This window comes from Salvelinus alpinus, chromosome 10 (genome assembly GCF_045679555.1).
Source record: "Salvelinus alpinus chromosome 10, SLU_Salpinus.1, whole genome shotgun sequence".
Lineage (NCBI taxonomy): Eukaryota > Metazoa > Chordata > Actinopteri > Salmoniformes > Salmonidae > Salvelinus > Salvelinus alpinus.
The window spans coordinates 16959783-16986424 of record NC_092095.1 but is presented as its reverse complement, the minus strand read 5'-3'; the positions used below and the strand labels follow the sequence as shown (position 1 = coordinate 16986424).

At 44.5% G+C, this 26642-nt stretch overlaps 1 protein-coding gene across 1 annotated transcript in view; it reads right to left on the bottom strand.

The window, feature by feature from the left end:
- Positions 1-6370: 6370 nt before the first annotated feature.
- The window catches only part of LOC139531575 (contactin-associated protein-like 2), a 314450-nt gene continuing 294178 nt past the window's right edge, over positions 6371-26642 (bottom strand). Inside the window, exons 25-27 of the mRNA XM_071328143.1 lie at positions 17657-17911; positions 16677-16748; positions 6371-14272 (exon numbers count right to left, since the gene is read on the bottom strand). Of these exons, the coding sequence (XP_071184244.1) occupies positions 14070-14272; positions 16677-16748; positions 17657-17911 (530 nt within the window). The 3' untranslated portion in view covers positions 6371-14069. The remainder of the gene's footprint in view (positions 14273-16676; positions 16749-17656; positions 17912-26642) is intronic.

The following is a 26642-nucleotide window of genomic DNA, read 5'->3' as shown; positions in this document are numbered from 1 at the left end:
CAAGTGGCCCCAAACTTTTTAAAGGATAGAATGTATATTGATAGAATGTGTATGGATAGATATTGATAGATATTGATAGAATGGATATTGATATTGATAGATATTGATAGAATGGATATTGATAGATATTGATAGATATTGATAGAATGGATATTGATAGATATTGATAGATATTGATAGATATTGATAGAATGGATATTGATAGATATTGATAGAATGGATATTGATATATATTGATAGATATTGATAGAATGGATATTGATATATATTGATAGATATTGATAGAATGGATATTGATAGATATTGATATAATGTATATTGATAGATATTGATAGAATGGATATTGATATATATTGATAGATATTGATAGAATGGATATTGATAGATATTTCTTTCAAAAACAAGGACAATTCTATGTGACCCCAAACTTTTGAACGGTAGTGTATGTGAAGCATCCGGTTGGTGTTACCACTCACTACTAAATATGGTGGTGAGAGGAAGCGCAGTGGCCGGCAGTGGGAGAAGATTGAGCGAGATGGATTTTGGCTGACATTCTGCTAATTTTCTCATCGATGGAAAATTGGATCTCAATGCAGTTTTATTTTTCCAAAACTAGAATCTGTTACGAACAGAGTGGACTATGTTTTGTAGACTTTACCTATGAAGACAGAGACAGAGTTGTTGATTTCCATTGTTACTTGTAACATTAAAAAGGGGAGAAATAGATAATCAATTTTTTCTTAATGACCTATCTTATCTACTCACCATTCTATAGTCACCACTAGAATAGTTATTTTTATGTTATATCTTTGTTTAATCTAATGAATCAAATTATTCATCTAACAATACAAATCCTTATTATTTTGTAAGAAATGTTAGATCTTTTTTACATGTTGCAATAAAGTTGACTAAAGCAGAAGCTTATCTATTGTTTGTAGGTATTTTCACTTGGTAATGAGTAGTAGGCCTAAGTAATTACATAGAAGTTGCAAAAACCTGTGTAACACCTAGTAACTATATTGTATATATGCAGATGTTACTGTAGTGTACCAGTGTGATTATTTTTCACTTGGATGGTGCTTTCAGAAGCTGGCGATTAGATTCTCAGGATGGGTAACGCACTTTGCTGGTACACTATAATTACAAGTCCGTACCCCTCAAGATACACTTAATTTAAACTAGATAAATCCTGTGTAATTTGATTAGCTGTTCAGGAGTCTTATGGCTTGGGGGGAGAAGCTGTTAAGAAGCCTTTTGGACCTAGACTTGGAACTAGACATAGAAGAGAGAACAGTCTATGACGTGGGTGGCTGGAGTCTTTGACAATTTTTAGGGCCTTCCTCTGACATCGCTTGCTCCTGGATGGCAGGAAGCTTGGCCCCAGTGATGTACTGGGCCGTACGCACTACCCTCTGTAGTGCCTTGTGGACAGAGGCCGAGCAGTTGCCATACCAGGCAGTGATGCAACCCGTCAGGGTGCTCTCAATGGTGCAGCTGTAGAACCTTTTGAGGATCTGAGGACCCATGCCAAATCTTTTCAGTCCTGAGGGGGAATAGGCTTTGTCGTGCCCTCTTCACGACTGTCTTGGTGTGTTTGGACCATGATAGTTTGTTGGTGATGTGAACACCAAGAAACTTGAAACTCTCAACTTGCTTCACAACATCCCTGTCGATGAGAATGGGGGGCGTGCTCGGTCCTCCTTAGTTTTGATCACGTTGAGGGAGAGGTTGATATCTATCCCAGACCTGCTGTTTTCAACTCTCTAGAGACAGCAGGAGCGGTAGAGATACTCTTAATGATCAGCTATGAAAAGTCAACTGACATTTACTCCTGAGGTGCTGACTTGCTGCACCCTCGACAACCACTGTGATTATTATTATTTGACCATGCTGGTTATTTATGAACATTTGAACATCTTGGCCATGTTCTGTTATAATCTCCACCCGGCACAGCCAGAAGATGACTGGCCACCCCTCATAGCCTGGTTCCTCTCTAGGTTTCTTCCTAGGTTTTGGCTTTCTAGGGAGTTTTTCCTAGCCACCGTGCTTCTGCACCTGCTTTGCTTGCTGTTTGGGGTTTTAGGCTGGGTTTCTGTATCGCACTTTGAGATATCAGCTGATGTAAGAAGGGCTATATAAATTCATTTGATTTGATTTGATATCCAGTCACCACACGGCCAGGTCTCTGACCTCCTCCCTATAGGCTGTCTCCTCGTTCTCACTGATCAGGCCTACCACTGTTGTGTCATCGGCAAACTTAATAATGGTGTTGGAGTCATGAGTGAATAATGGCCATGCAGTCATGAGTGAACAGGGAGTACAGGAGGGTACTGAGCACGCACCCCTGAGGGGCCCACGTGTTGAGGATCAGCGTGGCGGATGTGTTGTTACCTATCCTTACCACCTGGAGGCGGCCCATCAGGAAGTCCAGGATCCAGTTGCAGAGGGAGGTGTTTAGTCCCAGGGTCCTTAGCTTAGTGATGAGCTTTGAGGTCACTATGGTGTTGAACGCTGAGATGTAGTCAATGAATATCATTCTCACACAGTCGTCTGGAACAGCTGATGCTCTCATGCATGTTTCAGTGTTACTTGCCTCAAAGTGAGCATAGTAGTTTAGCCCATCTGGTAGGCTCGTGTCACTGTGCAGCTTGCGGCTGTGCTTCCCTTTGTAGTCTGTAATAGTTCGCAAGCCCTGCCACATCCGACGAGCATCGGAGCTGGTGTAATACGATTCGATCTTAGTCCTGTATTGATGCTTTGCCTGTTTGATGGTTCGTCGGAGGGCATAGCGGGATTTCTTATAAGCTTTCGGGTTAGAGTCCCGCTCCTTGAAAGCGGCAGCTCTACCATTTAGCTCAGTGCGGATGTTGCCTGTAATCCATGGCTTCTGGTTGGGGTATGTACGTACAGTCACTGTGGGGACGATGTCATCAATGCACTTATTGATGAAGCCAGTGACTGATGTGGTGTACTCCTCAATGCTATCGGAAGATTCCCGGAACATATTCCAGTCTGTGCTAGAATAACAGTCCTGTAACTTAGCATCTGCTTTATCTGACCATTTTTTTATTGACTTGTGCTTCCTGCTTTAGTTTTTGCTTGTAAGCAGGAATCAGGAGGATAGAATTATGGTTAGATTTGCCAAATGGAGGGCGAGGGAGAGCTTTGTATGCATCTCTGTGTGTGGAGTAAAGGTGGTCTAGAGTTTTTTCCCCTCTGGTTGCACATTTAACATGCTGGTAGAAATGAGGTAAAACCGATTTAAATTTCCCTGCATTAAATTCCCCGGCAACAATGAATGGTACTACTAAATGGTAGTAAGAGGCCACAGCTAGGTCTATAGGTGGTGACAACACTGTATCTCCGTTCTCTGTCCTCCGATCCTATGATTCTGAACCCCAACACTGCCTACACCAGTCTCATCCTGTCTGAGGACCTGACCAGTGCCTTAAACAATAAAGAGAGAGCAGCTTCCTGACAACCCAGAGAGGTTTAATTACTATAAAATGGTCTTGGGCTCTGAGGGCTTTAACTCAGGGACACACAGCTGGGACGTTGAGGTAGGGGACAGTAACAACTAGACCCTGGGTGTGATAGTCTGTCCAGAAGAAGGAAAGGAGAGACAGTGGAGACTGGTATGGATGGCACCTCCATGGTACATGCAAGGCATTTTCCCCACCAAGACCTCTCACTCTCCTCACAGTAGCACAGAGGATCAGAACGCAGCTGCTTTCTATAGATTGCTACAAACTTCTCTCAGAGCAGCTATCCTGGCCTCCTCTTCCTCTCTCAGTGCAGCTATCCTCACCTCCTCTTCCTCTTTCAGTGCAGCGATCCTCACCTCCTCTTCCTCCCTCAGTGCAGCTATCCTCACCTCCTCTTCCTCTCTCAGTGCAGCTATCCTCACCTCCTCTTCCTCAGTGCAGCTATCCTCACATCCTCTTCCTCAGTGCAGCTATCCTCACCTCCTCTTCCTCTCTCAGTGCAGCTATCCTCACCTCCTCTTCCTCTCTCAGTGCAGCTATCCTCACCTCCTCTTCCTCTCTCAGTGCAGCTATCCTCACCTCCTCTTCCTCTCTCAGTGCAGCTATCCTCACCTCCTCTTCCTCTCTCAGTGCAGCTAACCTCACCTCATCTTCCTCAGTGCAGCTATCCTCACCTCCTCTTCCTCTCTCAGTGCAGCTATCCTCACCTCCTCTTCCTCAGTGCAGCTATCCTCACCTCCTCTTCCTCAGAGCAGCTATCCTCACCTCCTCTTCCTCCCTCAGTGCAGCTATCCTCACCTCCTCTTCTTCCTCTCTCAGTGCAGCTATCCTGGCCTCCTCTTCCTCCCTCAGTGCAGCTATACTGGCCTCCTCCTACTCTCTCAGAGCAGCTATCCTCACTTCCTCTTCTTCCTCTCTCAGTGCAGCTATCCTGGCCTCCTCTTCCTCCCTCAGTGCAGCTATACTGGCCTCCTCTTCCTCTCAGAGCAGCTATCCTCACCTCCTCTTCTTCCTCTCTCAGAGCAGCTCTCCTGGCCTCCTCTTCCTCCCTCAGTGCAGCTATACTGGCCTCCTCTTCCTCTCTCAGTGCAGCTATCCTCACCTCCTCTTCCTCTCTCAGTGCAGCTATCCTGGCCTCCTCTTCCTCCCTCAGTGCAGCTATCCTCACCTCCTCTTCCTCCCTCAGAGCAGCTATCCTCACATCCTCTTCCTCAGTGCAGCTATCCTCACATCCTCTTCCTCAGTGCAGCTATCCTCACCTCCTCTTCCTCCCTCAGAGCAGCTATCCTCACCTCCTCTTCCTCCCCCAGAGCAGCTATCCTCACCTCCTCTTCTTCCTCTCTCAGTGCAGCTATCCTGGCCTCCTCTTCCTCTCTCAGTGCAGCTATCCTCACCTCCTCTTCCTCCCTCAGAGCAGCTATCCTCACCTCCTCTTCTTCCTCTCTCAGTGCAGCTATCCTGGCCTCCTCTTCCTCCCTCAGTGCAGCTATACTGGCCTCCTCTTCCTCCCTCAGTGCAGCTATCCTGGCCTCCTCTTCCTCCCTCAGTGCAGCTATCCTCACCTCCTCTTCCTCCCTCAGTGCAGCTATCCTGGCCTCCTCTTCCTCCCTCAGAGCAGCTATCCTCACCTCCTCTTCCTCCCTCAGTGCAGCTATCCTGGCCTCCTCTTCCTCCCTCAGTGCAGCTATCCTCACCTCTTCCTCCCTCAGTGCAGCTATCCTGGCCTCCTCTTCCTCCCTCAGAGCAGCTATCCTCACCTCCTCTTCCTCTCTCAGAGCAGCTATCCTCACCTCCTCTTCCTCTCTCAGTGCAGCTATCCTCACCTCCTCTTCCTCCCTCAGTGCAGCTATCCTCACCTCCTCTTCCTCCCTCAGTGCAGCTATCCTGGCCTCCTCTTCCTCCCTCAGTGCAGCTATCCTCACCTCCTCTTCCTCCCTCAGTGCAGCTATCCTGGCCTCCTCTTCCTCCCTCAGTGCAGCTATCCTCACCTCCTCTTCCTCCCTCAGTGCAGCTATCCTGGCCTCCTCTTCCTCCCTCAGTGCAGCTATCCTCACCTCTTCCTCCCTCAGTGCAGCTATCCTGGCCTCCTCTTCCTCCCTCAGTGCTGCTATCCTCACCTCTTCCTCCCTCAGTGCAGCTATCCTGGCCTCCTCTTCCTCCCTCAGTGCTGCTATCCTCACCTCTTCCTCCCTCAGTGCAGCTATCCTGGCCTCCTCTTCCTCCCTCAGTGCAGCTATCCTGGCCTCCTCTTCCTCCCTCAGAGCAGCTATCCTGGCCTCCTCTTCCTCCCTCAGTGCAATTATCCTGGCCTCCTCTTCCTCCCTCAGTGCAGCTATCCTGGCCTCCTCTTCCGCTTCTACATAGAAACGGTTGAAGTTTATCAAGCTCATCTTTAATCAGCCTAAATCATATGATCTGCATAGCAAAAAAAGGTTTGTTAAACCAAGATGATTCATTGAAGGAAGTCTATATAGAGTATTTATAAACAACTCACAGATAAAGTTGTTATTTCTATGTTTCTTTGAGACTTATCCTCCAGACAGAAAAGGCTGACATTCTCACAGTGCAGACTGCAGAGCACCTCAGACCCTGTTGCTGGACCTCTTGGGTTTCTTTCCTGTAAGAAGGCCTCACACTGGTTCTTTGGAGCCAAGTAATGGGAAGCATCCTTCAAGGGATTTATCTTGCAAACCGGACAGTCCTGCAGCCAGGTTCGCTCTTTTTTTCACCCCCCCCCACTCTCCTTCTGTCTCCCCCCCCTCTCTCCATCCCTCTACCACCCTCTCTCTCTCTCACCATTCTTTTCTCTCTCACAAACACACATGTCCAACATGTTCCATCACTGACAAGCCCCACCCCCCAGGTGAATACACTGTAGCCCTGGGTGCAAACACTGTCTTTATTGAAATGTAGAGCTGAAAGCAGGACTCAGGTGACTGACAGTGGCTAGATGTGGCATGACAACAAAACCCAGGAACAGACATGTTAATTTGTGACATGCTGACAGCCTTGTCTTGGGGCTTTTCATTTCCATCTTCCTGTGTGTGTGTGTCCTTAGCGTGGAACCTTCTGAGACGACATACAAACGTTTCACAACAAACCACGGTGGCCATTTTTACAAAACATTAGAGAAAATAAAAAGTATAGAACCATTACAACAAGCAACAAAAAATGGCAGTCATGACATCACATTGTAACCGGGCAATGCCAGTATGAAGTTAATATTTGTAAAGCCTGATAGACATGATAAATACATGTGAATATAAACAATATGTACATGTTTAAAAAAATAAAGGAAATAGGTTGAAATTCACAGCTTCTAACACCATGGGTCTGGCTCTAACACCATGGGTCTGGCTCTAACACCATGGGTCTGGCTCTAACACCATGGGTCTGGTTCTAACACCATGGGTCTGGCTCTAACACCATGGGTCTGTTTCTAACACCATGGGTCTGGCTCTAACACCATGGGTCTGGCTCTAACACCATGGGTCTGTTTCTAACACCATGGGTCTGGCTCTAACACCATGGGTCTGGCTCTAACACCATGGGTCTGGCTCTAACACCATGGGTCTGGCTCTAACACCATGGGTCTGGTTCTAACACCATGGGTCTGGCTCTAACACCATGGGTCTGTTTCTAACACCATGGGTCTGGCTCTAACACCATGGGTCTGGCTCTAACACCATGGGTCTGGCTCTAACACCATGGGTCTGGTTCTAACACCATGGGTCTGGTTCTAACACCATGGGTCTGGTTCTAACACCATGGCTCTAACACCATGGGTCTGGCTCTAACACCATGGGTCTGGTTCTAACACCATGGGTCTGGTTCTAACACCATGGGTCTGGCTCTAACACCATGGGTCTGGTTCTAACACCATGGGTCTGCCTCTAACACCATGGGTCTGGTTCTAACACCATGGGGTCTGGTTCTAACACCATGGGTCTGCCTCTAACACCATGGGTCTGCCTCTAACACCATGGGTCTGCCTCTAACACCATGGGTCTGCCTCTAACACCATGGGTCTGCCTCTAACACCATGGGTCTGGTTCTAACACCATGGGTCTGGTTCTAACACCATGGGTCTGGTTCTAACACCATGGGTCTGGTTCTAACACCATGGGTCTGGTTCTAACACCATGGGTCTGGCTCTAACACCATGGGTCTGGTTCTAACACCATGGGTCTGCCTCTAACACCATGGGTCTGCCTCTAACACCATGGGTCTGGTTCTAACACCATGGGTCTGGTTCTAACACCATGGGTCTAACACCATGGGTCTGGCTCTAACACCATGGGTCTGTCTCTAACACCATGGGTCTGGTTCTAACACCATGGGTCTAACACCATGGGTCTGGCTCTAACACCATGGGTCTGGCTCTAACACCATGGGTCTGGTTCTAACACCATGGCTCTAACACCATGGGTCTGGCTCTAACACCATGGGTCTGGTTCTAACACCATGGGTCTGGTTCTAACACCATGGGTCTGGTTCTAACACCATGGGTCTGGCTTTAACACCATGGGTCTGGTTCTAACACCATGGGTCTAACACCATGGGTCTGGTTCTAACACCATGGGTCTGGCTTTAACACCATGGGTCTGGTTCTAACACCATGTCTCTAACACCATGGGTTTGGCTCTAACACCATGGGTCTGGCTCTAACACCATGGGTCTGGTTCTAACACCATGGGTCTGGCTCTAACACCATGGGTCTGGTTCTAACACCATGGGTCTGGTTCTAACACCATGGGTCTGGTTCTAACACCATGGGTCTGGTTCTAACACCATGGGTCTGGTTCTAACACCATGGGTCTGGCTTTAACACCATGGGTCTGGCTCTAACACCATGGGTCTGGCTCTAACACCATGGGTCTGGCTCTAACACCATGGGTCTGGCTCTAACACCATGGGTCTGGCTCTAACACCATGGGTCTGACTCTAACACCATGGGTCTGGCTCTAACACCATGGGTCTGGTTCTAACACCATGGGTCTGGCTCTAACACCATGGGTCTGGCTCTAACACCATGGGTCTGGCTCTAACACCATGGGTCTGGTTCTAACACCATGGGTCTGGTTCTAACACCATGGGTCTGGTTCTAACACCATGGGTCTGGATCTAACACCATGGGTCTGGTTCTAACACCATGGGTCTGGCTCTAACACCATGGGTCTGGTTCTAACACCATGGGTCTGGTTCTAACACCATGGGTCTGGCTCTAACACCATGGCTCTAACACCATGGGTCTGGCTCTGACACCATGGGTCTGGTTCTAACACCATGGGTCTGGTTCTAACACCATGGGTCTGACTCTAACACCATGGGTCTGGCTCTAACACCATGGGTCTGGCTCTAACACCATGGGTCTGGCTCTAACACCATGGGTCTGGTTCTAACACCATGGGTCTGGCTCTAACACCATGGGTCTGGCTCTAACACCATGGGTCTGGTTCTAACACCATGGGTCTGGCTCTAACACCATGGGTCTGGCTCTAACACCATGGGTCTGGTTCTAACACCATGGGTCTGGTTCTAACACCATGGGTCTGGATCTAACACCATGGGTCTGTCTCTAACACCATGGGTCTGGCTCTAACACCATGGGTCTGGCTCTAACACCATGGGTCTGGTTCTAACACCATGGGTCTGGCTCTAACACCATGGGTCTGGTTCTAACACCATGGGTCTGGCTCTAACACCATGGGTCTGGTTCTAACACCATGGGTCTGGCTCTAACACCATGGATCTGGTTCTAACACCATGGGTCTGGCTCTAACACCATGGGTCTGGTTCTAACACCATGGGTCTGGTTCTAACACCATGGGTCTGGTTCTAACACCATGGGTCTGGCTCTAACACCATGGGTCTGGTTCTAACACCATGGGTCTGGCTCTAACACCATGGGTCTGGTTCTAACACCATGGGTCTGGCTCTAACACCATGAGTCTGGCTCTAACACCATGGGTCTGGTTATAACACCATGGGTCTGGTTCTAACACCATGGGTCTGGCTCTAACACCATGGCTCTAACACCATGGGTCTGTCTCTGACACCATGGGTCTGGTTCTAACACCATGGGTCTGGTTCTAACACCACGGGTCTTTCTCTAACACCATGAGTCTGGCTCTAACACCATGGGTCTGGTTATAACACCATGGGTCTGGTTCTAACACCATGGGTCTGGTTCTAACACCATGGGTCTGGTTCTAACACCATGGGTCTGGCTCTAACACCATGGGTCTGGTTCTAACACCATGGGTCTGGCTTTAACACCATGGGTCTGGCTCTAACACCATGGGTCTGGCTCTAACACCATGGGTCTGGTTCTAACACCATGGGTCTGGTTCTAACACCATGGGTCTGGTTCTAACACCATGGGTCTGGCTCTAACACCATGGGTCTGGCTCTAACACCATGGGTCTGGCTCTAACACCATGGGTCTGGTTCTAACACCATGGGTCTGGCTCTAACACCATGGGTCTGGTTCTAACACCATGGGTCTGGTTCTAACACCATGGGTCTGGCTCTAACACCATGGGTCTGGATCTAACACCATGGGTCTGGTTCTAACACCATGGGTCTGGCTCTAACACCATGGGTCTGGTTCTAACACCATGGGTCTGGTTCTAACACCATGGGTCTGGTTCTAACACCATGGGTCTGGCTCTAACACCATGGGTCTGTTTCTAACACCATGGGTCTGGTTCTAACACCATGGGTCTGCCTCTAACACCATGGGTCTGGTTCTAACACCATGGGTCTGTTTCTAACACCATGGGTCTGGGTCTAACACCATGGGTCTGGTTCTAACACCATGGGTCTGGTTCTAACACCATGGGTCTGGCTCTAACACCATGGGTCTGGCTCTAACACCATGGGTCTGGCTCTAACACCATGGGTCTGGCTCTAACACCATGGCTCTAACACCATGGGTCTGGTTCTAACACCATGGGTCTGGCTCTAACACCATGGGTCTGGCTCTAACACCATGGGTCTGGTTCTAACACCATGGGTCTGGTTCTAACACCATGGGTCTGGTTCTAACACCATGGGTCTGGCTCTAACACCATGGGTCTGGTTCTAACACCATGGGTCTGGTTCTAACACCATGGGTCTGGTTCTAACACCATGGGTCTGGCTCTAACACCATGAGTCTGGCTCTAACACCATGGGTCTGGTTATAACACCATGGGTCTGGTTCTAACACCATGGGTCTGGTTCTAACACCATGGGTCTGGTTCTAACACCATGGGTCTGGCTCTAACACCATGGGTCTGGTTCTAACACCATGGGTCTGGCTTTAACACCATGGGTCTGGCTCTAACACCATGGGTCTGGCTCTAACACCATGGGTCTGGTTCTAACACCATGGGTCTGGTTCTAACACCATGGGTCTGGTTCTAACACCATGGGTCTGGCTCTAACACCATGGGTCTGGCTCTAACACAATGGGTCTGGTTCTAACACCATGGGTCTGGCTCTAACACCATGGGTCTGGTTCTAACACCATGGGTCTGGTTCTAACACCATGGGTCTGGCTCTAACACCATGGGTCTGGTTCTAACACCATGGGTCTGGTTCTAACACCATGGGTCTGGTTCTAACACCATGGGTCTGGCTCTAACACCATGGGTCTGGTTCTAACACCATGGGTCTGGTTCTAACACCATGGGTCTGTCTCTAACACCATGGGTCTGGCTCTAACACCATGGGTCTGGCTCTAACACCATGGGTCTGGCTCTAACACCATGGGTCTGGCTCTAACACCATGGGTCTGGTTCTAACACCATGGGTCTGGTTCTAACACCATGGGTCTGGTTCTAACACCATGGGTCTGGCTCTAACACCATGGGTCTGGTTCTAACACCATGGGTCTGGTTCTAACACCATGGGTCTGGTTCTAACACCATGGGTCTGGCTCTAACACCATGGGTCTGGCTCTAACACCATGGGTCTGTCTCTAACACCATGGGTCTGGCTCTAACACCATTGCTCTAACACCATGGGTCTGGTTCTAACACCATGGGTCTGGCTCTAACACCATGGGTCTGGCTTTAACACCATGGGTCTGGTTCTAACACCATGGGTCTGGCTCTAACACCATGGGTCTGGCTATAACACCATGGGTCTGGCTCTAACACCATGGGTCTGGTTCTAACACCATGGGTCTGGCTCTAACACCATGGGTCTGGCTCTAACACCATGGCTCTAACACCATGGGTCTGGGTCTAACACCATGCTTCTAACACCATGGGTCTGGCTCTAACACCATGGGTCTGGCTCTAACACCATGGGTCTGGTTCTAACACCATGGGTCTGGTTCTAACACCATGGGTCTGTCTCTAACACCATGGGTCTGGCTCTAACACCATGGGTCTGGCTCTAACACCATGGGTCTGGCTCTAACACCATGGGTCTGGCTCTAACACCATGGGTCTGGTTCTAACACCATGGGTCTGGTTCTAACACCATGGGTCTGGTTCTAACACCATGGGTCTGGTTCTAACACCATGGGTCTGGCTCTAACACCATGGGTCTGGTTCTAACACCATGGGTCTGGTTCTAACACCATGGGTCTGGTTCTAACACCATGGGTCTGGCTCTAACACCATGGGTCTGGTTCTAACACCATGGGTCTGGTTCTAACACCATGGGTCTGGTTCTAACACCATGGGTCTGGTTCTAACACCATGGGTCTGGTTCTAACACCATGTGTCTGGTTCTAACACCATGGGTCTGGTTCTAACACCATGTGTCTGGCTCTAACACCATGGGTCTGGCTCTAACACAATGGGTCTGGCTCTAACACCATGGTCTTGTGTTGCCTAGAGGAAGGCTAAAAGGCAGACTCCTGAAGGCACAGTTGGTTAAACCATTCAACACGGTAGAACCAAGCCTCAACCCTTCACCCTTGACCCCAAAAGACTTGTCCTATGGAACATAGGCTCCACCCCCCCGTATGCCACCGACCCCATCTACACACACAAACACAGCACTCTCAACATCCAATGAGACAAACTCTCAGCATTACAAGTATCATGATCGATCTCATCGATCAATCAATCAAATTTGTGAAATAAACATGAGAAGCTACACTGAGTGTATTAAACATTAGGAACACCTGCTCTTCCCATGACAGACTGACCCGGTGAATCCAGGTGAAAGCTATGACCCCTTATTGATGCCACTTGTTAAATCCACTTCAATCAGTGTGTAGATGAAGGGGAAGAGACAGGTTAAAGAAGGATTTTTAAGCCTTGAGACAATTGAGACATGGATTGTGTATGGGCCATTCAGAGGGTGAATGGGCAAGACAAAATATTTAAATGTCTTTGAACAGGGTATGATAGTAGGTGCCAGGCGCACCGGTTTGAATGTGTCAAGAACTGCAACGCTGCTGGGTTTTTCACACTCAACAATTTCCTGTGTATATCAAGAATGGTCCACCACCCAAAGGACATCCAGCCAACTTGACACAACTGTGGGAAGCATTGGAGTCAACATGGGCCAGCATCCCTGTGGAATGCTTTCGACACCTTGTAGAGTCCATGCCCTGACGACCCAATATTAGGAAGGTGTTCTTAATGTTTTGTACACTCAGTGTAAGACAAGTGTTTGGAAACAGAAAACACGCTGAAAGTTCAAGAGCTCACGTGTTCTCAGAGGAAGGACAGAAAGCAAACTGCCATGCAGTGTGTAGCTATGGTTCTGCCATGTTTTCCCATCATGCATTGAGACATTCCTCTCCAACCATCGATGAGAAGGTCTTCTTGTGGATACAATCTAATGTCATAATTCAATTAAAGTAAACTTCTTTCATTTGTGGATATGTGCTATGCTTAGAAATATTATCTGAAATGTCGTGTAAATGTACCAATGTCTCTGAATAAACATATATTAACAAAGAAATTAAATATATTTATAAATAACACATATTTACAGCAGGACTTTTGGCATCCATGTTTCTCTGGTTACACCTTTTGGAGTGGTTTGAGAAACCCTGTTGGAGTGTATATGGATCATGGACATGTAAGCATGACCAACAGAAATGCCAAACTTGTAAACAGATGATTTGGCATAATCTTTCAGATCTCAGTTGAAAAAACAAACAAGTCTTTGCTAGCATATGATCAATTATTATTATACAGAGGTCAAATACATAGGTCAAATACTTGAGCTGTGCTTGATTTAGTTTGCCTGGTACATCGGAGACAATAGAATAGTCCTAAAGGTGCAAGATCCAAGCTAAATCAAGTGCACTTCTAAAAACCTAAAGTGTTTGAATGTATTTGATCCAGATCTGCTGTTATATAACTATCCTGTATTCAAAGGACTCGTGGAAACTCCTGAACACAATACAAAGAAAGACTATGTACAGATTTAGTCTCTCAACTCTCAACGCAACCTTCCAATAAACTGTCTCGTCTTTCTTCTGCAGTTAATCGGATTTCTGTACACCCTCTTTCACCCACTCCCACTCCCTCCTCCATTCAGTAGACGTCTCCATCCATCTCTCCTGTGATTGGTCAACAGATGAACATCCCACTCTCCAATCCTCATCTGTTTTTCAATTGGCAGTTAGATGAACCACTCTTTCTTTGATTCCTCTATGGTTTCCGGGTTGGTTTCGGCGCAGATGATGGTGGTGTCTGCTGATTCGCCACTGGCTGGCTCCGCCCCTTTTGATTCATTGGTGTGGTAGGAGCCCTTGTGACGGAACATGTAGCGAATCAGGAACACCAGTGTGCACAGGACGGTGAAGATCACCACGGCAATGATACCTGGGGGCAGATATAAATAAGTAGATTTAGAAATAGTTTGAAAATAATGGATATTTTTTTATTAAAAATAAATAAATACATTTAAGGGGTGGATCAGCTTAATTTTGCGGAAAGAATGTTGCTTCCATCAATGTAATTGTCTGCATCATTTCCAATCCCCCATATTTTTGGGGTAAATATATATATCCATACACGCATACATACATATACACATATATTCATACACATACCTATATAGACATACATACTTTTTTAAAGAATATACCTTTATTATTAACGCAAACTCTACCACCGATCCCCCAATTGGAGTAAACTAATAAACACTTCTGCTTTTACCTTCAGTTTATACATCTTATACACATTTTACAGACACAGTCTACTTTACAATAGTTCTCTCTTGTTTGTTCTTAGTCCTTCCTCTATTTCTGATGTCCATCCAGTTTGATTTCCACTTGTAACTGTGCTATTTCACAAAAGTTCCGAACCTATATACATTTTACAGATCCCAGATGCTTTACATTGTTTATCTTGTTATTAGTCCCATCCTTCAGCTCCATTCAACCCCTCCCATCTATCTCTCAACATCATCCATTTCGGATTTCTATTTGCCATATATTTTTCAACTGTGCTGTGATGCTTCACAAAAGAATTGAACCTTCCTATTCTCATAGCTTCTACAGATTGTAAATTTAAATTGAAAAATTCTAAGTTTTGAATCCGGCGTTGTTTTGCGTATCAATTCATAAACCATGTGCCATGGAATGGGTACATCGAAAATCTCTTCCCAACTATTTTGCAATTTATATGGCACAGCTGTCAGTTTTTTGGTCCTTAAATGAAATTGGTATATGTTTTTATTTATCACACTTTTCTTTAACCATTTATGTTCTTTAATAATACAGGGCCGACATACAAGTTCCTTACTTTTTTCCCCTTCTACTTGCCTCTTCCATTTTTGTGGTAATGCTGCAATGTATTGGTTGTAATTTTGGGTAGAGCAGACATTTCCATATGTCTGTGTTAGCTGCATGTGTGACATAACTCCACCAGTCCTATTTATGATATCATTCACTAAAATTATACCTTCTTTTTTTTATCAATTAGTATATTTGAATTTAACCACAATATTTGTTGTACTATTTGTTCTGTCCTTTCAGGTGGATTAAACTGAAATTGCAACCAACTTTCTAAGGCTTGTTTAAAAAATAAAGATATTTTGGAGATTATTTCCTTTTCAAACAACCGAAAGTGAGCAGGTGTAATCTGAATTAAGGGAAAAAGGCCCTTCTTGAACACAAGATGAGACATTCGTACCAATTTACTAGAGAACCAGTTTGGATTTAAGTATACCTTTTGTATGCCTGATGCCTTTAGTGAGAGGTGGATATGGATATGCTTTAATATTTAATCATTTCTGCCCTCCGAATTCATATTCGTTATATAAATAGGCCCTTTTAATTTTATCTGGCTTGCCATTCCAAATAAAATGGAATAATTTTTGTTCATATAATTTAAAAAGCAGGTCACTAGGTGTAGGCAAAACCATAAGCAAATAGGTCAACTGTGATATGACTAAAGAGTTAATCAAGGTGATTTTTCCACAAATAGACAGGTATTTTCCTTTCCATTTCAAAATAATGGATATTGATAGAATGTATATTGATAGATATTGATATAATGTATATTGATAGATATTGATAGAATGTATATTGATAGATATTGATAGAATGGATATTGATAGATATTGATAGAATGGATATTGATAGAATGTATATTGATAGATATTGATAGAATGGATATTGATAGAATGTATATTGATAGATATTGATAGAATGTATATTGATATATATTGATAGAATGGATATTGATAGATATTCACAGAATGGATATTGATAGATATTGATAGAATGGATATTGATAGATATTGATGGAATGGATATTGATAGATATTGGTAGAATGTATGTTGATAGATATTGATAGAATTGATATTGAAAGATATTGATAAAATGGATATTGATAGAATGGATATTGATATATATTGATAGATATTGATAGAATGGATATTGATAGATATTGACAGAATGTATATTGATAAATGGATATTGAAATATATTGATAGACATTGATAGAATGTATATTGATAGATATTGATAGAATGTATATTGATAGATATTGATAGAATGTATCTTGATAGATATTGACAGAATGTTAAAGTTGGAGCAAAATGTTACTGAAGCAAATACTTGATTTGTTGACATCATGTAGGCCCATGGGAAAGACATCTGGAGACAACTGAATGTCAGTAGATCAAGATGACATCTGGACCTGGCAGAGGGTCATGTCTCTGTGGAACATGGCAGTTTAGGAGAAGAGAAGTCTGAATAGGGGCCCTACTGGACGTACCTCCTATAATGGCTGAGTTCCTGTTGACTCCATCTGGGATCACTCTCTCCTCGTTGAATGGGAACTCTGCACCTAGAGACACAGATATTTACTTTCAGCTATACTCATCTAGCCATCTTAAGGTAAATGTACTAGCTGTGGATAAGATCGTATGCTAAATAACTGAAATGTAAATGTAATCCCCCCCACACACACCACTGCCTTCCATTCAACTGTAAACACACTACAGAGCAATGAATGAACACCAGGCCAAGCTGTCCAGTCTCCCACTAATAGGCTTTAATCCCTCCTGATGTACAGATCTGTCAGGTAGACGAGTGGAGAGAGAGAGAGGGAGAGAAGAGAGTTGGTGGGTGGATGAGAGATTGTTATGACAGACAGGCATTAAGCTAATGAGAGAGAGAGTGACGACAGGGAGCGTGTTATGACAGGTGGGCAGTAAGCTAATGAGAGAGAGAGAGAGAGAGAGAGAGAGAGCGAGAGAGAGAGAGAGAGAGGGGAAGGGGCGACAGGGAGAGTGGATAGCAGAGAGAGAGTGGGTAGATGAGAACTTGTGAGGGGCGACAGAAATCTGGAGAAAGGAGACGGGAGGACAGAGAGAAGAGAGAGATATAAGAGGAAGAGGAAGAGAGGACAGAGAGAAGAGAGAGATATAAGAGGAAGAGGAAGAGAGGACAGAGAGAAGAGAGAGATATAAGAGGAAGAGGAAGAGAGGACAGAGAGAAGAGAGAGATATAAGAGGAAGAGGAAGAGAGGACAGAGAGAAGAGGAAATAGAGAGGCTGACATATCTGCCCTGTCAGCTGACTGTGCGTTTTGCTTGCGGCTCCTGGATCAATAGATGTTATTGACCAGAGACAGAGACAACCATCTCACTGGAGCAAAAGGAAGACTGCAGCATCCCGAATATGAGAATGTGTGTGTGGTGTGTGTACCTAAGTTTCCTGCAAAAATGTCTGTGTGTGTGTATGTGTATCGTACCTGAGTCCAGGCGCCAAGGATCGGTGACAGCAGACATTGGTGGGATGGTGAGAGGTGATGCTCCACAGTTAGATTCTACCAGTTTACCCTGGTAGGACACTGGCACAGACTGTCTGTCTGTTGGTCTGTCTGCTATAGGGTTTCTTAGGGCAGTCTTCAGGGGTGCGACTCCGTTGAACTGGACGCGTGACAGACAGCCTACGAACCCTGGAGTGTTATAACGCTCTATAAGCACTGGGTCTATCACTCCGGTTTCTAGAGAGAGAGAGAGAGAGAGAGAGAGAGAGAGAGAGAGAGAGAGAGAGAGAGAGAGAGAGAGAGAGAGAGAGAGAGAGAGAGAGAGAGAGAGAGAGAGAGAGAGAGAGAGAGAGAGAGAGAGAGAGAGAGAGAGAGAGAGAGAGAGAGAGAGAGAGAGAGAGAGAGAGAGAGAGAGAGAGAGAGAGAGAGAGAGAGAGAGAGAGAGAGAGAGAGAGAGAGAGAGAGAGAGAGAGAGAGAGAGAGAGAGACGAGGGGGCAGACAGAGGTTTGAGTTTTAACAAGATTTTATTATACAATACAACACTTCAAGGAAGCACACAGCCTTAATTGTCCAAAAAAGCAAAAAACTGAAGGCATAAAAAATGAGGAGAGGAAGGAAATATATATAATCAGCAAAAATCATATTTCCAGGAAACCAACTAAAGCAGAGTGAGCCACAGCACTCTCCTACCAGCTATTAGATACCTGCATCAGCAGATTTATAGGGAAATCATTAAGACATCATCACCATGAGATTCCACACACACACACACAGGTTTTTAATTGACTATTCTTCCCTCCTGCTACAGAGGGACGGAAAGAGAGAGAGAGAGAGAGAGAGAGAGAGAGAGAGAGAGAGAGAGAGAGAGAGAGAGAGAGAGAGAGAGAGAGAGAGAGAGAGAGAGAGAGAGAGAGAGAGAGAGAGAGAGAGAGAGAGAGAGAGAGAGAGAGAGAGAGAGAGAGAGAGAGAGAGAGAGAGAGAGTTTTTTTTTTAGTTTTTATAAAACCTTTATTTTCTACTCAATTATTAACATAAATAATGACACACTGCCTTTTCAGAAATGAAACAATAAATGTAATTCCTACTCAAAATAAATAAAATAAAAAAACAAAAGAACATATACATTCAACTTATTTCCTCAACAAAAAATAATTTCCCCTCCTCTACAAAACAAAGCACTCCTTCATATGCCCACTTCTCCTCAAATAATGGGAGATCTTTTACAGCTGAGAAGAACTCAAAATCCACTTTTATTCTTGCTTTCACTAATCCTTTAAAAACACATCTTATATCCTTCTCATATCCCGTGTCTATCTTATGTTTCCTACTCAAAAAAATTGACATCTTAGCTTGTCCCAAAATAAAATTTAACAGTTGACATTTTCTTTTCTGTTGCTTACTATATTGAAACCCCAAAATAAAAACATTGTTATTAAAAAACTCACCTACAGCTCTAAACAAAGACTCCAGTATTTCCAATAGAGGTTTTATCCTCTCACACTCCATAAAACAGTGAAAAATGGTTTCTCTTATATTACAAAAAGGACATCCATCTCTAACCTCTGAGTTAATGACAGATACAAAAGCATTAACTGCAATAATGCCATGTAAAACCCTCCATTGCATATCACCAGTACCCTTTTGTAACGGTGGTTTGTACAGTGCTCTCCATGCTGGCTTTACCTTGTCATCAATTCCCAATTTTACCCTCCATGGAGTGTCTTTTCTATTTTTCAATTTATCTTTATTTAACACCTTTACACACCCCCTATACAAGTCCTTCCCATTCACCTCATCCAAACCCACCTCCTCCAACCCTCTCAAATCCAACAATAAACCCTTTCTCTCTGACTCTGGGATATTTGGTGTAATCCCTAGTCTTGGAAATGCGACGTCTTCATCTTGTACCTTCTTCTCGTGGCTATTAAGCATTCCCCACTCTTCCTCTGACAGAGCCTTCCTGCAGCTCCCCAACATTTGTCCGACAATCCTTTCCGACCTCATCCCCAAATGTTCAGCCACCCGTCTTCCATCCATTAAGGCGGGCCCAGCCATGGCCATTAACTGTTTTAAGGTGATTATTTTGCCCTTCACCAGAATCTTGGAGAAATGTGGAACAGCTGCAGTTGTACAATCCAGTCTTGCCCCATACACCAGCGGTTCCTCCAACAGCCAATGCACTGACTCCGCTGAATTTCGTCTGGACACCTTCATTATGCTCCACACTCTGAGAAGGCCTCTGTAAAACGGAGGTACTCCCTCCCTAGAAATCTGTCTACTATCAACCAAAAATAAAGCCTTCTTTAATCCTAATCCTCCAACCCTCTGTAATACAAGACCTGCCACCCCTCTCCACACCACATTTTCCGGTCCATAAAGCAACCTTTGAATAAACTGAAACCGGAAAGCAGCAGCTCTACTAGCAAGATGTACAAGACCTTGTCCCCCCTCCTCTTTTGATAAATACAAAACACTTTGTGGAACCCAATGATATTTATCCCAAAAGAAATCCACAATAATTGCCTGTATCTTAGCCAGAAGGCCAGATGGTGGTTCTAAAACAGACAACCGATGCCACAGTGCAGAGGCAATCACATTATTAACTATAATAGTGCGCCCCCTATATGACATACGAGATAATAACCAACGCCATCTCCTCATCCTCCCTTCCACCATTTCAACCACCCCACTCCAATTCTTTTCCATAGTCCCCTCATCTCCTAGGTACACTCCAAGATACTTAAAACCTCCCTTACACCATTCTAGCCCCCCTGGCAAAGCCATGATCCCTCCAGCCCATTTCCCAATCTGTAAAGCACAACTCTTTTCCCAATTTACCTTTGCAGAGGATATTCCCCTAAAACGATCAACCATTATACTCAAACTATCCACCTCCGCTTGATTTTTCACTAACACAATTACATCATCAGCATAGGCTGAGAGACGAATAGGAGGAATATCCTCTGAAAGGTACACCCCTTCAATGCGACTTCTAATGCTATTTAGTAGTGGCTCTATAGCAATGGCATACAACATCCCTGACAAAGAACATCCCTGCCGAATACCTCTACACACTTTAAAAGGAGCACTCAAACCACCGTTAACTTTCAATACACTTTCAATGTCACCATATATCACCTTTATCATGGCAATAAAACCCGAGCTGAACCCAAACGCCTCAAGCGTGTGCCATAAATATTTATGTTCAACTCGGTCAAATGCCTTTTCCTGATCAATTGAAATTAGACCAGCATCCAACCCAATAGCCTTAGAGACGTCCAAAAAATCACGAATCAGAGAAATGTTATCCCCTATCTGCCTGCCAGGAACACAGTAGGACTGGTCCGTATGTATGATTTGCCCCATCACCTCCCTCAGCCTGTTGGACAAAGCCTTTGACAATATCTTATAATCAGTGCACAATAAAGCCACCGGCCTCCAGTTCTTCACCTCCCTAGGGTCACCCTTTTTGGGCAATAGGGTGAGGACAGCCCTTCTGCAGCTTATTGGTAGTAACCCTCCGGTTAAACTATCATTAACTACTGCTAGCCAATCTTCTCCCAACATAGCCCAAAAAGACTTAAAAAAGTCAACGGGAAGCCCATCAATGCCTGGTGCCCTTCCATTTTCCATGCCTTTTAATGCAGTGTATAACTCCTGCAAAGACAACGGTTGCTCCAGCTCAACCTGAGCTTCTGCAGCCACCTTTGGGAGCCCATCAAAGAACTGTTGTGTCACTGTTTTATCCTCTTTGTACTCACACTTATAGAGCTCAGCATAGAACTCTACTGCCCTCTTTCTAATTTCACTCGGGCTAGTGAGCTCTTGTCCAACAGCTGATTTGAGACAATGAATAATTTTTCTTTGTCCATTCTTTTTCTCTAAACCAAAGAAAAACTTGGATGAGGCATCCATTTCAGATATTCCCTGAAACTTACTTCTCACCAATGCCCCCTGTGCTCTGATACCCAGCAGGTCTGCCAATGCAGCTTTTCTCTTCTTGAGGGCCTGAGTATGGCCTCGATCTCCTGTGGTCTCAACCAACGTCATGAGTTCCACTATTTCAACCTCTAAGGCTTTCATTGATCCGGTGATATCCTTGGTGACATTCCTCGTGTATTGATTACAGAATTGTTGAATCTGGATTTTCCCTATATCCCACCACTGTTGAAGTGATATAAAACTGGCCTTTTGAGACCTCCACCTCTCCCACAAAAAACTGAAACATTTCCTGAAATGAGCATCACTCAATAAAGTTGTATTAAAATGCCAGTATGCACTTTTGGGTTTTACATCATTAATGAACACCACCTCTGTTATTAAACAATGATCAGAAAATCCCACTGGGGTTATCACACTTGATTTACAAACCTGAGATTGATGCTCAAAACAATAAAACCTATCTAACCTAGCCATAGAAATGATGTTCTCTCTCACATGCGCCCAGGTGTACTGCCTTGTTCCTCCATTTTGACTCCGCCAAATATCACACAATTCATGTGTTACAATAAGGCGTTTTAAAAGAGTCCTTGAGGCTATATGAGGTTCTTGGTGATTTCTATCTAAATCGCTGACTGTGCAGTTGAAATCCCCAGCAATAAATAAATAATCCTCTTTATTACATTTCTCAATGGTATTTGATAATGTCTCTAAAAAACATACCCTCTCAACTGTCACCACTGGGGCATATACATTTATCAGACACATAGTGATGTTTTCATACCTTGCTCTGACTTTTAATAACCTCCCCTCAACTATCTCCTCAATCTCATAAGACAAAGGCAAAAACCCTTTTGAGAACAAAATAGCCACCCCCCCACTTTTTGAGTTTTTATGACTACACACCACTGTCCCACCCCACTCCTTTTGCCACATGACTTCATTTTCCAAATTACTATGCGTTTCTTGTAGAAAAATTATGTCACTTCCCTTTCCCCTAATTAACTCATACACCATGGCTCTTTTTTTACCATCTCTTGCCCCATTTACGTTTAAAGAAGAAATCTTAAAACTGCTCATGGATGAAAAAAATATACAGATGATGATACAGCCACCACATCTCTTTACAGAGTTAAAACTGCAACTGAACTCTTTCATTTTCTTTCGAATTTACATCACTTATCACTCTCGTGACCACTTTCTTGAGTCTAGCAATTTCAGGGCTTTTCAACCCTCCTCCTGTAATTTTTGACATCAGAAACTTTGCTGATTCAATAAACAATTCACTTTCAGGGAAAAAATCAGTTACTTTGTAATCCTGCATATATTTCTTCCCTTTTGTCAACTTCAGAAATTGACGTATCTTCTCAATTCCATATCTCCCTTCTATCTCATTTGTCTCGCTACATTGTTGTGACGCGTCAGAAGACTCACTCTCGCTATCCTCCCCAGAAGAAAACTCTACCATCTCTACCACTTGTTCATCTTCAACTGATTTATCACTCTCTACCTTTCTCTTAGAACTAGACCCTTCACCCCCCCTTACGTTCTTCCTTTTACTCCTAGGTATTTTGAAAACATCTGCTTCTTTTTCCGTTATTTCAATCTCCTCTTGCCCTCCAATTTCATTTTCCAGCACCACCTCAGCGACGGCAGTCGCAATCTCACCACCTGTTTCCCCTCCCTCTTTGTTCTGATCTACCACAATTTCCACCTTATCCACAATGCCTTCTTCTCCTACTTTTCCAACCACATCTGCCCACCTTCTCCCTTCCCCTGCACCCTTAGCATTTTCATCCCTTCGCGGTGGTGCGTTATTTGCACCAGCACTATAACTACTACCGGTCTCAGCGCGCTCATTCTCGGGACAACTGCGCACCAAATGCCCCTCTCTTCCACAACCAAAACATTTCATTGATTCAGTCGAAGCGTAAAATACATAATCAAATCCATCAATCTTAAAACTGAACGCTAAATTCAGTTCATCTACGTCCTTTTTTAAGATCATATGCACTTGCCTCCTATGAGACACGACATGTTTCAGCAACGGAGATTTGCATCCAAAAAGAACCTTCTTTATTGTAGATACGATTTGACCATGACGCGCTAACTCTCGCTCCAGCACTTCATCTCTAACAAAAGGTGGCACGTTAGAAAGTATCACTTTTTTCGCCGGATTCATAAGCGGAAATACCTGCGTCTGTGTTTCCCGCAACACCACACCCGTCTCGACTATTTTATTCACCTTTTCAATAGAATCTAAGAATATCACTACAGCGCTATTCATCCTTGAGGCTGATTTGATGCTATCATACCCAATGATAGCACCCACCGCAAGACTACATTCTTCTACTGAACAGCCAGCCGCGGCTGGAATCTTCACTCCATTCCTTCGACTAAGTTTTTCATACTCCAAACCTCCACGAGTGGCCATTTCAACCCGCCCCACCCGCTGGTTGTGCCCTCGCGACAAACAAACAACCTCAAACTATCCCACCACCCCTATACTTTCTTATTAATATTTAGAAAAAATACCCTTAAACCAACTAAACTAATCAATATATATATATTTACATACCAACACCCAATAGAGTGAAAAGAAATCCAGTCGCTCTCACAATCACTCCTGCTTGACGACTCACTCCCAGCATGCACTCCGAAGAGAGAGAGAGAGAGCGAGCGAGCGAGCGAGAGAGAGAGAGAGAGAGAGAGAGAGAGAGAGAGAGAGAGAGAGAGAGAGAGAGAGAGAGACGCAACATTGGACACTTTATGGAACGCAAGGCCTTCACTCTCATGTTGGAATTTCCAAGGCCTGAGGTTTTCTGCCTTTGGCCTAAAGAGCAGGAACCAGGAATTCACCAAATAAATAAGAAATACAGACATTGTCATTCTATAAGAAACATGGTATAGAGGAGATGGACCCACTGGTTGCTTTCTAGGTTACAGAGAGCTGGTAGTACCATCCACCAAACTACCAGGTGTGAAACAGGGAAGTGACTCAGGGGGTATTCTATTTTGATATTGAGCAGACCTAACTCACTCTATTAAATTAATCAAAACTGGAACATTTTACATTTGGCTAGAAATTCAAAAGGAAATGATCTCAACAGAGAAAATTGTCCTCCTGTGTGCTACCTATATCCCCCCACTAGAATCCCCATACATTCATGAAGACAGCTTCTCCATTCTGGAGGGGAAAATCAATCATTTCCAGGCCCAGGGACATGTACCAATCTGTGGCGACCTAAATGCCAGAACTGGACAAGAACCTGACACCCTCAGTACACAGGGGGACAAACAACTACCTGGAGGTGACAGCATTCCCTCCCCCGTTTGCCCCCCTTGGTACAACTATGACAACATAACCAAAAAAACGGGTCACAACTCCTGCAGCTGTGTCGCATGCTGGGTATGTACATAGTCAATGGTAGTCTTCAAGGGGACTCATACGGTAGGTACACCTATAGGTCATCTCTTGGCAGTAGTATTGTCAACTACTTTATCACTAACCTCAACCCAGAGTCTCTCAGAGCATTCACAGTCAGCCCACTGACACCCCTATCAGATCACAGCAAAATCACACTCTACTTGAACAGAGCTTTGCTCAATCATGAGGCATCAAAGCCAAAGGAACTGAATAATATTAAGAAACGCTATAGATGGAAGGAAAGTAGTGTGGAAAGCTCCCAAAAAACTATTCGGCAACAACAAATTCAATCCCTTTCAGACAACTTCCTGGACAGAACGTTTCACTGTAATAGTGAAGGTGTAAACTTGGCAGTAGAAAACCTCAACAGTATATTTGACCTCTCACCTTCTCTTTCAAATCTGAAGAAAATTAACAACAATGACAAATAGTTTGATGAAAGAAATTGAGAAACCTATCCAACCAAAAACATAGACACCCAGAAAACCTGAGCCTATGCCTTCACTATGGTAAATCACTAAAACAATACAGAAATGCACTATGAAAAAAGAAGGAACAGCACGTCAGAAATCAGCTCTATATAATTGAAGAATCCATAGACTCTAACCACTTTCGGGAAAATTGGGACACACTAACGAAAGAACAACTCGAAGAGTTATCTATCCAAAATGGAGGTGTATGGGTCAACCACTTCTCCAATCTTTTGTTATAGTTATAGAACCCATTGCCCTTCATGGTTGTGAGGTCTGGGGTCCGCTCACCAACCAAGAATTCAGAAAATGTGGCAAACACCAAATTGAGATGCTGCATGCAGAATTCTGCAAAACTATCATCAGTGTACAACATAAAACAACAAATAATGCATTCAGAGCGAAATTAGGCAGATTCCTGCAAATAAACTAAATCCAGAAAATAGCCGTTAAATTCTACAACCACCTAAAAGGAAACGATTCCCAAACCTTCCATGACAAAGTCATCACCTACAGAGAGATGAACCTGGAGAAGAGTCCCCTAAGCAAGCTGGTCCTTGGGCTCTGTTCACAAACACAATCAGACCCCACAGAGCCCCAGGACAGCAACACAATTAGACTCAACCAAATCATGAGAAAACAAATAGATAATTACTAGACTCATTGGAACGAATTTACAATAAACAGAGCAAACTAGAATGCTATTTGGCCCTAAACAGAGAGTACACAGTGGCAGAATACCTGACCTCTTTGTCTGACCCAAACTTAAGGAAAGCTTTGACTATGTACAGACTCAGTGAGCATAGCCTTGCTATTGAGAAAGGCCGCCGTAGGCAGACCTGGCTCTCAAGATTTAACAATCTATGTGCACACTGCCTACAACACGAGGTGGAAACTGAGCTGCACTTCCTAACCTCCTGCCAAATGTATGACCATATTAGAGACACATATTTCCCTCAGATTACACAGAGCCACAAAGAATTCGAAAACAACCCCAATTTTGATAAACTCCCATATCTACTGGGTGAAATTCTACAGTGTGACATCACAGCAGCAAGATTTGTGACCTGTTGCCACAAGAAAAGGGCAACCAGTGAAGAACAAACACCATTGTAAATACAACCCATATTT